General features: G+C 47.0%; 1 protein-coding gene across 1 annotated transcript; it reads left to right on the top strand.

Annotated features, from left to right (window-relative positions):
* Positions 1–457: 457 nt before the first annotated feature.
* On the top strand, positions 458–17,883 carry LANCL1 (LanC like glutathione S-transferase 1). Its single transcript, XM_061459506.1, has 9 exons — positions 458–624; positions 853–970; positions 8,214–8,421; positions 11,767–11,902; positions 12,224–12,370; positions 13,926–14,108; positions 14,526–14,702; positions 14,985–15,057; positions 15,922–17,883. The coding sequence occupies exons 1-9, from the start codon at positions 541–543 to the stop codon at positions 15,996–15,998; spliced, it is 1,203 nt and encodes a 400-aa protein (XP_061315490.1). The 5' UTR covers positions 458–540; the 3' UTR covers positions 15,999–17,883.
* The last annotated feature ends 97 nt before the right edge of the window (positions 17,884–17,980 follow it).

Genomic DNA, 17,980 nt, shown 5'->3' with positions numbered 1-17,980 from the left:
AACCCCACAGGACCAACCACAAGACCCCCAAAACCTCACAGAACCATCAACATAAACACCACAGAGCTCCCTGAACTCCGCAACGTTGGCCTCATCGGAACTTTCAACACCACAGAAACAGCCACACGGGACCCCTAGACACCACAGAGCATTGACATACCACCCCTAAATCCCACACAGCTCCCTAACCACCGCAGAGCCAGCAACATAGGACCCCAAGTACCACAGGGTCAGCAAACAAACAAGTGTTCCTAAACCCTAGAGGTGCAGCAAGGGACCCCTAAATCACTCCCTAAACCCTACAGGACGAGTCGAAAACCGCCTCTAAACCCCGCAGAGGCGGCTGCAAGAGGCCTTTAACCCACACCGGGCTCCCTATCCCCCATACAGCTCCCTCTGCCTTAGGGCGCGACCCGCACCGGCGCCTCAATACGGCGGAGCGCGGGAGCAGCGACGGGGCTTACACCGACACCCGCCGCCTTCCGGGGCGGAGCGCGGGCGGGCCGCAGCGGAGCGAGGCGGATCGGGGCCGGCGGAACCATGATGGCGCAGCGGGCACTTCCGAACCCTTATGCCGACTACGACAAGTCCTTGGCCACCGGCTACTTCGATGCTGCCGGGAGGGTGAGTGTGGCCGCGGTGGGCTGGGGCCGGGAGGTGCCTGCTCCCGCCCGGGCCGCTAAGCCAGGCTGAGGAGCCGGGAGCCAGCCCGGCCCTGAGGTACCCTTGGGGGCTGTCAGGTGAAAGAGCGCCCGGTTGTGCTCCCTGCGGGCATCCCCAGCTGACCAAAACCCCACCCGCCTGATGGTGTTTCCTTCGTATTTAGTAGCTTGGGGGTTTTTATTTCCACAGCTGACCCCCGAATTCACGCAGAGGCTGAATAACAAGATCCGGGAGCTGCTCCAGCACATGGAGAGGGGCCTCAAGTCTGCAGACCCGCAGGACTGCACCGCATACACTGGCTGGGCAGGTAGTGCGGCCGAGCAGATCATGTGGAGCAGGAGCTCTCCAGAGCTGAATTCTAGGTCAGGCCAAGGCAGATCACAGGGTTTGAATGATCAGCGTAGATACCAGTCAAGAACGGTGCTGCTTCTGTGTGTTTTAAACCATTAGAATAAGAGGCTGACTTTCCCAGGACTCCCTGTTTCTGGAGCGGCTTTGAAGCTGCAGAGACTGTAGCATTGCAGGGCCTTCTCATGGTTAATAGAGTCAAACTTACACAACAGAGAGCAAACATGGGAGCCTTCGAAGGGACTAGTTCCAAATCTGGTCCCAGTGAGGATGATGACAAGTAAACCAGTGCTCCCTGAAGTAGGCAGATGCATGTGGTAGATCATTTAGTCCTTGCACATGGCAGCGGTGAACTTAAGGCCTGAGATGATGTCTGCCTTCTCTGTTTGGACTGAATTTTACCTCATGATGTTGTCTGATGGGCAGGTTGCTGCATTCCTGTTCCTCAGGCAGTGCCCCTCCGCATAGCCAGGGCTAATTCTGCTCCAGTACCTGCTGGAGGGAGCAGAAATGCAAATGTGAGTATAATGAAGGATGGAAGCCTTCCTCACGCTAAGTTCTGTCTGCAAAGCTTCCAGGAGCTTGTTTTTCTCCTGTTCTGCATTTTCAACCTGGCTTTCCTTCCTTGGGAGCATGCCTTGCCTTCCCCTCCCTATTCCTACCACTGGAGCCAGGGAGCATGCACCTTTCACTGATGCCTGATCCTTGGCTAGTGCTGTGTGCTTTGTCAGCTTGCCTGACTTCTGCACCGAGCCAGACTCTAGGGAGGGACTCTGGAGTGCTTGCAGTTAATCCTGTATTATTCTCATGCTTACTGCGAGATTTTTTGCTGCCTTTTTCCTTTGGCAATGCACTGCAATCCTAAAGGACAACTTTCTACATGATGATCTGGGTGTGGCTGGCTTGTGCTTGGATCCTGTGGAACTTGATGCCAACAGTTTGCTTGGCAGAATGGTGTTTGTTGTGTTGGTGCTAAAATAACTGCAGCTCGATGACAGCTTAACAATTTTAGTAAGGTGGACAGACTGAGAGCACTCTAGAGCAGTTCCTAAGAAACGCTAGGATGCTAGTATTAAATTCTAGCGTGGGAGAACACTGTTTTCATCAGTTGCTGCCTGACAGCAGTCTGCTGCTGCCTGTTAATTTATAAGGGTTTTATTTTTCAGTGCTTGCTGATTTTACACTGGGAGGCAGGTTCAGTCCTACAGTCTGTGTGACCCTGCTCTGAGGTCCCCATAGATGGGAAGCACCCCATATGTAAAGATGGTCTGAAGTCACGAGGGTACTACTTGGTATGATGGTAGTCTATCTCTCGCCAGGAGATAAAGGAGGAGGACAATTAGCTGATGTTAGGAGTACTCTGAAAGCCCAGAGGCTGTATTCCTTTCCTTAGGGTGTCTTAAAGAGCTTCATATTGGAAAGTAACTGCAGTTGTTGAAGCAGTGTTTGAGAGCACTGTCAGGATTTCAGCTCACTGTTATTTGGAAGGGAGTTTCTCAAGAAGGATTCTTCTCTTTTCCTCCTAGGGATCATTCCCCATTGGAACACAATCTTCCTACCTTGGCTAATAGGATTAGAAAAAACCCTGTAGGCAGATTTCCTGCAGGTCCCAGCCAGCGAAGGGAAGTTTGCAGATATTACACTGTATCTTTGCCACCCTCCCTTCTTTTCTAATCGTGGCTACATTAATTTATTCAGTGCTGGTTCCTGGAGACAAAATTAATTGGGCCAAGACAGCAGCTTTTCCTTGTAATTGCTTATGTAGAAAAGGCTTGTTGAGTATCTTCTCATGTAAATCATTGCCCAGCAGTCTGAAATCAACCCACACTCTTGTGGCTGCTAATAAGAGAGATTTGAAATATGGCTCTCTCAGCACAAACTCTGCGTGAAATGTAACATACTTGAGTATACTACATTACACCCAGTAATACACAGCATATGCTGGCGTTTTACTTTGGTGCCTGCTTCTTTCCCAACACACTTGATGGAGCCCTGTTCCTCCAGCCAGCATTTGTGTTAGGGAAGCCACGGCTTCTTGGCACGTGAAGTTGGAGCAGAGGGAGGGAAGAATTTATATTTTCAGCTCAGAGGCAGTAAATACACATTTTGGATCAAGATTATCCAGCATACGGCTGAATGCCCTCAAAACAGATTTGAATTGGCTTGTTAGTTTCATTCAGTTCTCCATAGAGACTAAGGTCCATAGGCAGCACGAGGTATGTGGCTGGGTATAGACCAGACTTGGCTGTTATGTTCTGTCTTTTAAGCAGTTTAGCCAGACTGCTGTAAGAGTTTTTGTGGTCTTAATCTGTTTCACTGGTATCAAAGAGTTGACTGAGGGAAGGTGAACTGCCATCAGCTAATCCTGGATCAGAATCAGTTCAAATCCTGGCAGAAGTACAGCTACCTCATCGATTTTCACATGAGGATGCTGAAGAGCACATACTCTGTGTGCTGGTATTTCTTATAGTGCATGGGGCCTTGCACCAAAGACTACCTTGGCTGGAAGCAGAGACAATGAAAAGGGAATGGAAGGCGACTGACTTCACTCCTGTCACCTAGCTGACTGCAGAACCTGGGAAGCTCCCAAGTCCAGTGCCTGCTGGACTGTTGTGTCCTTTTCAGACAATGAGGTGATCTGCCATCTGAAATGGTATATAAGGGTATATATAAGGTATATATTCCCCTTCCTCCACATTATGGCAGTGCCTTGGGAACTTGTTTTCCATGTGAGCATTCCCTTCTCTAGCAGTTGTGGCTTTTGGAGCTTGAGGGCCTCTGAGACTGATGAGTCCACCTGGCCTGCCCCATCCAGAGCTTTTGGCTGACAAGTGGAGACAAGGAACAGGGCTGAGTTACCTTTTGAAAGGGCTATTCAAAAGACACACCAGATGAAATAAAAGCCATTTAAGAATGGATAGAAATCCTGACCAGACCAGTTCAGGAAAGCTTCTGGAAAAAACCCTTTCCTTCATTTTAGTTTAATATCTTTGTTTTCATCTTGGAACCCAGAGAAATTGCATCAACAGAGAGTTCTGTTCAGGAAAACAGAAATCCTCAGACAATCCCTACAGAGTAAGAGCCAGTGAGGCTGCATTTGATGAGAGAGAATAGAGTGCCTTGTGTCACCCACATAAACCACATTGCTGCCAAGTGTTTGGTGAGTTGTTTTTTTGTGACATCTCTGTTTCTGGGCTTAGTATTTGACTGGACAAGGATCAGAGCAATGGGATATAAATTTGAAGTTGGCCTTACTTTCAGAGGGTTGGATCAAATCACCTCCATAGATCCCTTCTAACCTAACATGTTGCAGGGTTCTATGATGAGGTAATGGGTAGTTTTGATTTGGCCTGAGCTGGGGTTTGTTTGTTTGTTCATTTGGTTTTGTTTTTTTTTTTTTTAGTGAAATGCTTCTTCTGCTTTACAAAAGAAGTTTTGTTATGCAGGTTTTAAGGCTGGAGAAGCTGAGGCACCCTAAGGAATGCCCTATGTCCCACGGTGCACTAGAAAAGTAAGCAGTAGTCAAATGCACCTGTGGGTCACCAGACAGTTCTGGACATGGAATAATACAGTTCTCCAGAGATGTCTCATTGTCCCATTCAGCATGGCTTTGGCACGTATTTATAAATACAATATCCCATGTGTCTGCACCAGAAAAGATGTTTCTTCTCCTTTGAGCTGGGCAGTAAAGCTATGCCACCCCCTCTGTAACTTACCCCATTAAAATGACATCAGGCTCCATCACTATGTGCAGAGATGGGTTCCCACTTTTGCTCTCTGTGTTAGACACTGTGCTGTGAGGGTGCTTACTTCCCTGGATCAGTGCAAGATCTCAGAGCTCTTTATTACTGCAGATGGCAGGTTTTGAAATGGTCCAAATTAGGTCAAGAAATCCTCTTATGACAACCTAGTGCCTTTTGTGAAAGGACCACTTTGCAGCTTAGCTTCTAATGGACAAGGAGGCATGTTCAGAACAGCCTAATGGACATATCTGCTGGTGCTGTCAGCAAGGGGACTGCAGTGGTGCTGACACCTCTCACTTTTATCCTCTCTGTTCAGCGTGAAGGGGAAGCTTTGTCTCACTACTGCTGTTCTCCCACCAGCAGAACTGTTTGCAGTGGTAATGCAAGGAAGCTGAGGTGCATCTTTACTGCGCTTTGATCAGCAGAACAGTCATCTGGAGGAGCTACTCTTTCACCCTGCTATAGAGCTTTAGCTCTCAAGCAAGAACTTTTCTGGTACCTCCAGTGATGTCTGCTCTGTTGAAAGCAATGTTGAAAGTCAGGGCCATCAGCTCTAGCCAACTGGTGCAGACAAGTCCATTTCTACTATGTAGATTTAAGTCTCCTCTGCCCACCTAAGAAGAAATCTCTAAGGCAAATCACCCCTCTGCATCTACAGTACTCCTCATACAGGATGGCAAAAGATGTTGACTATCCTACTGAAGATGTTAAATAAACAGGTTTTGTGAGAGACACGCAGAACTCATTTTTGCCTCCTCATTCCCTGCAGTGAGCAAGCACCTCAAGCATTAACACTCCAGTGTATTGGCTTCCTGCATACTAGAGGTGACAGTTTCAATCATCAGAGCCCTGCTGAAGGATATGCCAGTAGCACATGTGTTTGCTGCAGTCCTGCACCATCAAGTGATGTCTGATACAGTCTCCTTCATACGTGGCTATGTAGCAGTATTTTGGCTTCATGCACTTCAAGGAGCAAAAAAACCTTGGAAGTCTGGAGAAACTACATAGAAAAAGGTCCAAGAGTAACCAATAAACAGATAAAAGCCCATACATCTTTGGCAGTAGCAGGCCACAGGCAGCCACTGTTCTGCTGGAAGCAACCAGGAGACTCAGAGGTCTCAAAAATAGGTCACTTTTCCAACTGAGACGCTGAACACAGAAATGGAGCAGATCCACTGCTTATCTAGCCACATTTGAATGATGATGCTATGTTTGCGTAGCACTTACTGCATACCAAACACCCCATCAGTCAGAGTGAAGAAGGTATTACTTTAGAGGGATCTGTGGAATAGCTTCTGCAGAACAACACTCTCACTGAGCCAAGTTCATCAGGTGTGGAAAGTCTCTTGTCTCCAAGCTCTGAAATACACTTCCTGTATCTTGGCACACAGGATATAGGAGAATCCCCACCCAGCTGACTGCATTTTGTATTCCTCTACATGTCTAAACATTGTCTCTTCATGCATGGGCCTGCCCTCCCCTACTTTGGGGCTCCTAGTAATAGAGCACGCAGTGGGCTGAAAGCAGCACTGCATTGGGCCTTCTAATCAGCCTGGGTGTATGAATTCCTTCAGGACTGAATTGAGGAAATTTGCTTTAGATTCAGTTTATAAGGCCTTTGGTTTTGAAGTAAAAGGGAAAATGAATGATTTGGGGAAGCAACTTACCCCTTTCATCTTTTAGTATAGGTCAGTGTTTCTTCAGAGCCTTTCCCAAAGATGCTTGGGCCTGGAGGAAAGGGAGGGAGAAACACTATAAAAGAGGAGAGGCAAAAGAAGGCAGAGGAAAACAATGCTGAGACATTGACTTTCTAAGAATTCAGTTCTGGAAGTGGTCTTAGTGTGGTAGTTACATATGTAATAAGGGTGGTACGACAGCAGTGGGAATAGAAGCTACTTACAAAGCACAAAGTTGTATATTAAAGCAGGTAAGTCAAGAGTGCACATTGTGCTCAGACAGCTCTCAGGCCTGTTAAAGTCTAGAAGCTGTGCTAGCTGCTAAATAAATCATCTGCAAGCTGGAAGAGGAGGGTTCCCCTTTAAAGATGGGCTTCATATGCACATCCTTATGCACTTGAGTGATGGCACCGTACGTCTGAGCTCTCTCTAGAAATACTAACCTAACACTGAACTGCTTAGAGAGAGGACAAGGTTATTAGCTTCAGCAGGAAATAGAAACTTGCCCTTAATATACACGTGGAATTGAATTGTCTATAGCATGAGCCTTTGGAGATTACCCATGCAAAATGAGAAAACAACCTACATTTAAAATTGTTCTCAGTACCATGGAAATTAATTTTGCAGCATCTTGTCCCCCTTTACCTTACCTCAGCAAAGTCTGCAGAGATGGGCTGTATTAATTTAGGCTTAAATGCAGGAGCTGAAGTGTCTTAGAAATGGATGCTGGTAAAAGGAGAAATAAGCTTTTCTCAAAGTAATGTAGGCCAATAGCTTTCTTCTGTGCGTGTCTGAGGATACCTTCCAGATCTGAAGGATGGTTCAAATGTGGCAGACCCTTCAGACACAGACTAAGGACTCCTCAGTCACCTACTAAAAGCTTCAAGAGCTGGCTGCAGACAGGCAAAGGACAGCAACTGATGTAGCAGAGTTGTTTCTGTATCGGGCCAGCCCATTGAAAACCTCCAGGGAGAGCCACACAGCCTTTTCCAGCATTCCAGGTAGCTATTCATGTTTCACCCAAGGGCTGGTTGCATGAATGATGTACCACAGAGGAGAGTCAAGCAGCCCTGACTTTTGTAGGGCACACCAGTCCTTGGTGTAGGGCTTGGGACCTGCTCAGCAGCAGGGGGTAATGTCCACAGAGCTGTAACAACCTTACTGGTGCTTCCCAGTGGGAGTGAGGTGGTGGGGAAAAGCCAAGTCTTATGGGTGCTGCTCCCAAGTGCTGATGATGTGTCACTTCTTGTAAAATCCAGTCCAGGCTAAGAGACCCAGCCCTGTACCTCATGGCCTGGCAAAAAATAAAGGATAATAACAATCCAGTTCTACTCTGCCACAAGTACTGTCCTGCCCAGAGATGATTCTTTCTTTACCCTCCACTGTTTAGCAACAGTCGCAGGTACAGTTGATAGATTTAGGTGGGTTTGTTGAGATCTTATCTTTTGCTCCTTGCTGAATTGTGTTTAACCTGTGTATCAGAAGCTCTGCTGTCCTCCAGGATCAGCACTGACCAGTGATCAGATCCTCCTGGGTCACACACACTGCTGATTGTCTTGACCTGCAGTCCACTCATAAGCAGCATCAAGTACAAGGAGGTCACAAAGCAGGAAAAGAAGCTGTGGATGGTGCAGCTATGGGTTATGCCCCTGGATGTGCTCAAGAAACCTGTCTAGAAGGCTTATGCCCTAGATGAGGCTGGGCTTTTAGGTTCAACAGCCAGGACAGAGAGCAAGGAGGGTAAACTTTTCTGGCGAGTGCAACCTTTATGTTCCTTTTGCAGGCATTGCTGTGCTGTATTTGCACCTCTATGATGTGTATGGAGACCCAGCCTACCTTCAAGCTGCCCATGAGTATGTAAAGAAGAGCCTGAGCTGTCTGACAAGACGATCCATCACATTCTTGTGTGGAGATGCCGGGCCCCTGGCAGTAGCTGCTGTTGTCTACCACAAACTGCAGAACCAGAAGCAGTCAGAGGACTGTATCACTCGGTAAAAAGCTTGGTTATGTCTTGGACCTAGTGTTCCTCTTGCTCATAGAGCTGGTCTGGGCTTGTACCGGGCACTCTCTGCCAAGCCTGGATAAGTTTTTTGTAACCTTATGAGTGGGATAATCCAGTAACACAAACTAGTTGTGCCCTGGGGAAAGAGCTAGCTCAAGGACAGACGTGCTTGCCTGGCAGCCTGCAGGCTGGGGAGCAAGTTCAGCTGCTATTGCTATCTTAAAAATAGTTCCGATCAACACAGGAAGACAAAAATGCCTGAATTAAACCCCAGAAGGTGAGGTTTGATGTATTTTCAGAACCCTTCAATTTAGCTTTGCAGCTATTCTGATGAAGAGGAGGAAAGTGGTCGGATTATTAGATAAATTTTGTCACTTGCTTCCACTTGCTATTTGTTAATTGACTTTGACTTAAACCTAAGATTGACAGCATCCTTTCAACTGCTGAATGCAGCTGGTTATGATTCATTTCTTTCTATTTCCTGCCTTTCCTCAACTATTTTCAAATGTATTTTTGTTGGGTACTTAAGACAAAAAAAGGACAAATAAAGCAGTCCTACAGTCAGATCAGCATGTGGCAGAGGAAGGAAGAAAGTAAAGGAGATGCAGTTGCAAGCTTTTCTTGCTTAAGGGAGATCAGCTTTAAGAATGTGAGAAACAGCCCTGTAAAGAGTTTCCATTTACCTGTGGTCAGCACAAAACCAAGACAAAACCCCTGACGCTTCAGAACACACTGAGTGCCCTTAAACAGCCATGAGCAAGTGCTGCATAGTAGCAATTAAAGAAAGCCATGGGTGGGAATCAGGTGCCTGTATGGTTTGAACACCCTTTAATGCCCTGGTTTACATGGATACGGTCAGTCTGAGGACAGAACTCTCCTCTTTGTCCTTGAAATAATCTATTGTTCAGGTTTTGCTTAATCCCATAGTGAGTAGTGTGACTCACTATGATTAAATGCTAACAAAAAAGGATCTAATCCGTCAAATAGTACTGGTCAGTTGTGCTCAATGCATAAGCCCCAAGTTGTGAAAAATCCCTAATTCTTGCTGTAGCAGCTCTCCCTTCTGTATCTGTATCCCTTCTGCCTACAGTTAGTTCTGTGGCAGAATGGAAACTCATGATTAATTCTGCACTGCCACCTAATGGCAGGATGAAGGCAGAGCCTTGGAAACTGGTTTCTTCATGCATTTTGAAGGGAGGCAGTAAGACGAGCGTGGCTTTCTCACAGGAGCAGTTAGACTGTCCTTGTGTGCTACCAATTCCCAGAGCAGTTAACCTGACCATGCTACCTTTAAAAAGAGAGGATTTTGTTGAGAAATAGCGTCCTTAATCACAACTCTTAAATGGGTTTGGAGGATGCTGTTTAGTTACAGAACAGTTGCTAAGTTATGCAGTGCAGGTGCATAGAAAGTTCCCCTCCATTGCAGCTGGGGAGAAGGAAGGCCTCTCTCCATTTTATTGTCTTTTAAAGCACCTCATCTTTACAGAGCCCGAGGAGAGAATCGATCAGCCAGGTTTTACCTGCAGTGGAATAGACAGAAGCTTGTTTTTCCTTAGCTCCTTGCTCTTGCCTAAATAAGTTCATGACCAACAAATGTGTTTTCATGCTCTGGAGACTAGTGCTTCAGGGCAGCCCATTTTCCAAGAGCCTGTGAAAATCTTAGCCATGGTCCAGGAGTCCTCTTTTCCCACCAGTCTTACACCAATTCAGAAGGTCAAAGGTTTGCTTTTAGAGCTGGTGGATACAAATATCCCGTCCTGCTCTACAGCTGCCTCGCTTGCCCTGGGGCCAGAAACTAGTGATTTTTGACAGTTGAGGCAATATGTGAGCAGGAGTGGCTCTTCCTTTCAGGGACCTTGATTTACCCCCTCACACCTGAGAAATGCATTGTGCATGCAGTCAGTCCAGCAGCATCCCAGGAGTCTCTTGCTGCACGCATGCCGTGCAGCCCTGCGCCACATTTCAAACCCAGAAATCACTGGCAGGCTTCCTCCCCTGATGATACTGCCTGAAAAAGCAGCTAGAGTTAGAAGCAGTAACACATACAGAGCAAGGACAGTAGCTCCAGATCTCCCCACAAAATGATCTCACATCCAGACCTCAGAAAATCCCTACTGCGGGTATTACTGTTTATCCACCCATCCATTCCTTCTGTTGCACCTGACATCTTCCTGACATCTCAGAGCTGAACAACATCACCAGCCAGAAGAGAGTCCATCTGTTGAAACACTATTCCTCCTTGGAAACTTCATCTGCTTTCCTTGGACTTGGGGACAGGGCACATGAGGAGGTAGCAGGGCTTTCCTTGCAGGCCACACAGCTGAGAGAGGGACCTTGTGCTTACTCCTCCTAGTCTTGGATGTAAAATCTGTCTCTTGAGTTTAATCCATGAGAAATCTCCTGAATGGAGCAATACACATCTCAAGTGATACAGGAGGAGACAAGGCCCATCCACTCTGGGACATTGCTTTCTCCTTCAGTATCCCTGCTCACTTTGAGTCCATTGCCAAGGGAAAGTGTCCTGCTGTGGGGAGTCACAGCCCAGCATCCTCTCTCTGCTCTGAGGGTACTCTGAATGTTTAGTTGCTTCTTTCCTTTGCAACAACCTCCTCGGTGTGGGGTTGTACCACAGTCACAGCCCACAGCACTCACTGCTAGGCTGTCCTCACTACTGCTCAGCTCTTCCTAGAGACAATTGCTTACATGTACCACAGAGGCTTGATGTTAAACATCATTTTCAGCTGCTTCTCCCCACCTCTTACCTAGTTGTTTAGCTCATGGAGACACCTATTTCTCCACTGACAGTAGAGCCCTATTTGCAGGCATGGAGAGAAAGGCGCTTTCCTATCAGGATTTATAAGCACAAGAGGTGAGAGTTTTCCCACATCCTGTCAGCACTAGTTTAACTTTTTAGCATTCCTCAAACAGCCAAGTTAAACAGATAGCAGTTTTACTTGAAAACAGTCATTTTTGGCTGAGGGTCTGCCTTGTCAACAGCACCATAGGGAGGTAATTCATGCTGAATTGAGCAGTCAGCAGCTGTATGCTGAACGTTTCCTATAGCCCAGGTTTCCCCACAAGTAACCAAGCACATAGTATGAGTACACTGTAAAATCTGAGCAGAATAAAGCAATAAGCCAAACAAAAAGCAGAGCGGAAGGAGGGATTTCACACCTTGCATAGGTGGAAGGCTGAGACCCAGAGACGGGACTGACACCTCCCAGGGTGTGGGCAGCATGAAGGAACAAACCATGGTCTTGAGCTCCAGTCTCACTGCTTAGTTAAGTGGCTTTGAGTGGCCTCTAATCTCTCCCATGTGAATTTATCTTTGCAGTTTGCTCCACCTTCACAAGCTTGACCCCCGAGTGCCAGATGAGCTGCTGTACGGGCGCATGGGCTATCTCTATGCACTGATGTTTGTGAACAAGCACTTCGGAGAGGAAAAGATCCCTCAGAGTCATATTCAGCAGGTACTACGGCTTCCTCTGACTTTTTAGCTGTCCCTTCCTATGCAGCTCATCTTTGGGCAGGTAAAAGTCGATGCTAGATGTAGAGAACGGTGGCAACAAGGGTATATACCACACCATGGTATTCCTGCTGCTCTTCCAAAGGGATAAAGCACCACCACCCCCCCATCCATATAAATCCATAGGCCATACACTTAACTCCCTCACCCACACTCTTCCCTCTGCTTGGGCAGCAAACCAACTCTGTTGTTGTGGTCGGGATACTGACTGTGCTGTGTCCAAGGCAGCAGCATTTCCCTCACCTGCACCTGTTCCCATCCACAGGTCTGTGAAGCTGTTGTTGCCTCAGGAGAGAGCTTGGCCAAAAGGAGGAACTTCACAGCAAAGAGCCCACTGATGTATGAGTGGTACCAGGAGTACTATGTAGGAGCAGCCCATGGCTTGGCTGGGATTTACTACTATCTGATGCAGGTAAAAGGCACTGGAGCGGAGGGGCGTAGAGAAATGTGACCTGCATTATACCAGCAGAGATTGTGTTCATCATAGGGATGTGGGAAATGCCCTTGTTTCCAAATCAGGGCCTGTATCTAGGGTGGTAATTCCCCTCTGTGGGTCGCTGTGCATAAATTTACAGTGCTTAAGCTCTTAGAAGAACAACAGCAATAAATAACATTGCATTTTCAAAGCATTAAGAGCACCCACTGAGCAAGGCAGATGATCTTAGCGTAGCAATGTTCATCGAAATAGGTGAGATCTTTTATTAGACCCAAGTCTCACAGCAGGTGGAAAATATGCCACCAGGTTTCAAGTACTTTGCTTCAGGGCCCTCAAAGTTCAAGCCCATACACAGGATAAGCAGAGTTCCTGTGAATATAACCCCCTCACATGACTCAGAGAGGAAGGAGTGGTTGGTGGTGTTTAAACAGAAGGAGATTTGACAAGAGGCGGATGCAAGCTGTACAGAAGAGCTAGTTGGGAACAGGGAAGGCAGCAATACACTGTGAGCTCAAATGTGCACCAAGTCCCTGCACTTGTTCCCAGGCTGATGTTTTAAATCATTGTAAGTCTCCCATAAAATACTGCATGGGCTTCACACTTCTCAGCTGTATGATGTACAGGGAACCAGGATCAGCCAAGCAGGATGCACAGAAAGCCTTGGGGGAAGCAAACACAGGAAATAATGGAGAGGACAGCATTGAACTTTTATCTGTAATAGTTTTACAGCACAAGTATTGATGTTTAACTTTCAAGTTTTCAACCTGGGAACAGTGTGATCCTTAGATTGGAGTGCTCAGTGCAGCCTGCAGTGGGAAATTAAGCTGCACAGATTGCATATGCAGCAGTGTCATTAGAAGAGGACACTGAAGTCACTCCCTTGCTTCCATCTGAGGTCAGCAGTGAAGTCACCCCCTTGCTTAAAGCTCACTCATTTCCAACCCCTGTCACAGTCAGGAACACCTTCCACTAGAGCAGGTTGCTCCAAGCCCTGTCCAACCTGGCCTTGAACACTGCCAGGGATGAGGCAGCCACAGCTTCTCTGCGCCTCGGCACCTTCACAGGGAAGAGCTTCTGCCTAAGAGCTCGTCTCAATCTCCCCTCTAGCAGGTTAAAGCCATTCCCCTTGTCCCTACAGGCCTTTGTAAAAGGATGCCCTTCTATTCATACTTAATTCTGATTTTAGACAGTTTTTGTCTTTACTCCAAGTGTGGGTACCTGAAACTATTCAGGAGAAGCAGCAGCAAGCACCCTTCCTTAGAGGGCTAGATTACATGCCAGGGCAGTCTTTGTCTCTGAGGGTGCAAGCATATGACTGGAGATAAGTCTTTTCAGAAGGGCAGAGCAGCCTCAGGCCAAGTGAGTATTTGTGATGTGTGAAAGCCTGAACGAAAAAGGTGCTTCATTTACAAGGAGCAAGAGGGGACCATGACCACAATTGGTTTTGTTTCTGCCTTTCATGAAGATCTTGGGCCTCTTGGAGATAGAGAGAACAGTAATTCTGCCTGATTTAATGCTTTCTGTCTCTTAGCCTGGCCTTGGAGTAAGTCAAGTAAAACTGCACAACACAGTAAAACCCAGCGTGGACTACGTCTGCCAGCTCAAGTTCCCATCTGGCAATTACCCTCCCTGCATCAATGACACCAGAGACCTACTCGTGCACTGGTGCCATGGAGCACCAGGTGTTATCTACATGCTTCTCCAGGCCTACAAGGTACCGGAAATCTTGCAGAGACCCTTTAGGAATCCCTAAATGTCAAACTCCATCATGGAGAAAGCTCTGTTGAGACCCTGCCTGCCTGAGAGTAGGATTGCTGGTTAAAATGAAATCATCCCATGGGGACCACTGGCTGATAGAGAAATCAGTCTCTTAAAATTATATCTGAAAATGGCCATCAGCTGCATGGGGTGTCCTGTTGCAGCTGACTGGTGACAATAGTGTGCAAAGTAATGATCACACAGCCCCATTCATCATATCAAAACCATCCTCCTTTAAAGTAGAGAGCAAAGTCATAGCATTAAGACTTCAGAAGGAGAGCGACCAATTAACCCAAGCCTCCCCATCACACAGGGATGCTCTTTGTATAGAGGAGATTGCCTCAGTAAGGGGGAATATTTCTTGTCTCTACAGGTCTTTGGGGAACAGCAGTACCTAAATGATGCCCTGCAGTGTGCAGAAGTCATCTGGCAGTATGGGTTACTGAAGAAAGGTTATGGACTGTGCCATGGCACAGCTGGCAATGCTTACAGCTTCCTGGCACTGTATAACCTCACTCAGAACATGAAATACCTTTACAGGGCCTGCAAGGTAAGAGCCTGTGTGAGAAAGGGAGAGGGGATCATTCTCTTCTACCTTTTACATCACTGCCATTGCCTTTGAAATCCGATTTCTAGTGTGGCAGAGATGCAGCTCAGATCTGAGCAGCTCCACCAGAGTAGTCCTTCAGCAGCACAGTCACTGTCTGACAGCCTGTAGAGCAGGAACATCCTGCAGAAGCCTTGCTCTGGAAGGAATAATGTGAGGATGAAGGTGGTATTGTAAGATCTGTTGTTAACAAAACCTGAACACCTTTTGTTCCTCTTTCCTCAGTTTGCAGAGTGGTGTTTAAGCTATGGCCAGCATGGGTGCCGGACTCCAGACACTCCATTCTCTCTCTTTGAAGGTAACCTTCATCTCTAGGCTTGTGTTTTGCTCCTGGGTCTGAGCCAGTACAGCACCAAAGAAACCCAAATACATGCTCCACTGAAGTGTTTGCAAAAGTCAGTATAGAAGATGGGGAGGAAATTGTATTCCCTGTTCTTACCCTTTTTCCCAGAAGCAGTCTGCTTTCAGCACAGGCTGTCTTAGCTGGAGCATCTTGTCCTCTCTGGCCTCTTGTACAAATCCTGCACGCAGGTGTCAAGGGGAATTCCGTAATGGGTACAGGCCAAAGCCTGCCTTATAGTAATCTGTATCCTGGTTTCTTGGACAGCCTCTTTTCCATGCATTTTTAAGGATTAAAATCCTTCATGAGCTTTCCAGTGCCATTCCAAAGGTGAGTGAGTAACAAATGGGGCTGCTTTTATAAGACTCATTGGTTCCTATTGGCACCTTATGGCTCCTGCTAACAGTTCCCCCCAAAATCCACCATCACCTGGTATTACTGAAAGAGCAGGTTCCTCAGCTAACAGGGATCTCCCTGCCTTTGCCACAGGCCAAGGAACAAGGGCAGTTACCTCAGCAGGGACCTGAGGCAGCAATGTCACAGGGTCCAAAGTTTTGCATAGACAGTCGTATTGTTAAACCTGTGGGTAAGTAAAGCAGGAGGGGGGGAAGATCCCTCAGGTGCTTTCCAACATCTGATGAACTTCAAGATGCTTCCCCACTGGCATACCTAAATTGTTTGTGAAACTTCAGACCTCGGAAGTCATTTAGGACCATCTGAAAACATCTTTCTTTCTTCTGTCTTTATGACCCATTCAGCCCCTGATAGGAAGGGTGCCCATGGGGAATCTCTCTGAAGCACGTTGTGTTTTCTGACCCTCAGGAATGGCTGGAACGATTTATTTCCTTGCTGACCTGCTGGTGCCAACCAAGGCCAAGTTCCCTGCATTTGAACTCTAAATCTGAGCTTGGCAGTTTCATGCCTGAATCCGTCTGCACTTGGAAATGCAGTTTGGATCCGCTTTCTCCTTCCGAAGTCATTGTTGTTCACCTAACTGAAGGGAAACCCATCCTCCTGAGTTCTCTAATACTTCTAGTCATCTCATTGCATTGTTTCCATTTAAAAGACAGAATGCAGGTTTGGCTGGTGTCTTAAAAACACAGGGCTGCAGGTGGGAGCAGGGAGAAGATACACAGTATTCTGTTGGCTAGAGTGTTCTGCTGTTTTTTGTATCCCATTTCCTGTATCCTGTTTCCTGGGTGAAAGTTTTCTATTGAATGCATCTTTCGCTGTTTATTATTTTGTGCTGACAAATACTAGCAGGGATTTGGTTGCCTTTGGAAAACAAAAGATGAAAAACTGGGACTATTGGCCTGCAAGTTGCTTGTAAGAGTTTCCTGCCTGAACACCCAGGGAACAGGCAGTTCAGTATCTGGGCTGCTCCACATAAAGCAAATGTGATGGGCTGTGGAGAGTTTGTATATGTTTTTTAAACATCAAATTGCAAGTGGCACAGCTGGGTCTGTCCTGAATTTCCACTTACCTGCTTTAAAGACAAAGGCTATGTATAACTTCTGTGCACTTTTTCCCAGTGACAGACAAATAATCCACTGGCTTTTGTGCCTATTTGCCATGTTACGCTAAACCTTGCAAAAGGCCATTGATCATCTAATGGTAAACTCCAAAAGTGAGCTAAGCATGCTTGCTGGTGTGGTCTCTTCTGCTTAGCTTTGAAGGTTTCTTATGAAGTCTTTTGTTACAGTTGTATATGAATATGATGGGTGAGAGGTGGTTCCAGGCCCACCAGCAGCAGCATGGGAAAAGCAACGTATTCCACTGAGTTCTGCCACCTTTAACCTATTCCCTGTATGGATGTTGTTTACATGCTTTTATAAGCTTTTCTGAACCTGGATAATTTGAATCACTTGTTTGCCTTGTTACTGCTTCTTGTAGTTTGATATGCAACCACACATCTACCCACCTGGAACATCTGCTCTAGGTTAAATAGGTTTGACCCATTGAGCAGATCAGATACTTGCAAGGGACTTGATCCTGTAAAGGACATTCTTAGCACTGAGCATAAGCTAAGCACTGAGCACAGTGAAAAAGCTACTGATGCAGCCATAGTGCTTGATGCTGTTTGAGAGCAGCTCCTCAGCCTGCACAAGCAGCCTCCAAGCCAGCACTCCTGCACCAGTGACAGTGAAGCAGAAGGACCAAACCTGCCACACTAACACAGCTAGCTCCCATGCTTGAATGCAAGGTAGCCTAGCCACAGCATAGGCAGACCCTCAAGAACCTCCTGGATGGGCTGCTCCAGCAAAGAGTAGAAACCATTCCTGGAAGGCTACTTGTTTCCTCAAAACCCAGCCTCCTGCTGCCATCACATGTTTCTCAAAGTTCATCCAAAGACGGCCTGAAATGCAGAGAAGCTCTATCTGCTTTGGGCTGGGCATCCCTGTTGGAAGCCTCAAGCTCGTGCAAACCTTTCCCTGTCATTCACAGAGCCTAAACAACACAGGGAGGTGACTGGAAAGGAGGAAGCACAGCCCTGAGGGCAGGATTTGGCTAATCAGACAGTTTGGGGGTAGGATCCTGCAGGACATGAGGTCTGCTGTCAGTTACCTTCCGGCTTGGCTGGTGTGATGGCAGTGCAGGACACTGCTCTGAGCCTGGGTTTCTTCTGGGCACTGCTGCTGCAAAGGAAATAGTTCCTGCAGCCTGGTGCCATGGCAGCATCAAGTCCCAGGGTTGGTACACTGATGGTCAGGGGATCATCAGGGTCCATGCGTATTGGTGTACAAGTGTTTTGTGGAGCACTGTTTAATAAAAACACCAAAACTACTGAACTTTGTGTTATTTTTACCCCCAGCTTTATGATGAGGATTCATGTCCAAAGAGATCAAGAGATGCCACAATAGCTGCTCTGGGGGCTCACTGG

This window comes from Pezoporus flaviventris, unplaced genomic scaffold, assembly GCF_033815535.1.
Source record: "Pezoporus flaviventris isolate CSIRO_AGI_PZ_B2104156 unplaced genomic scaffold, CSIRO_AGI_Pfla_v1 ptg000001l, whole genome shotgun sequence".
NCBI lineage: Eukaryota > Metazoa > Chordata > Aves > Psittaciformes > Psittacidae > Pezoporus > Pezoporus flaviventris.
Note: the sequence above shows the minus strand (reverse complement) of the source record. Positions and strands in the feature narration are given on the sequence as shown.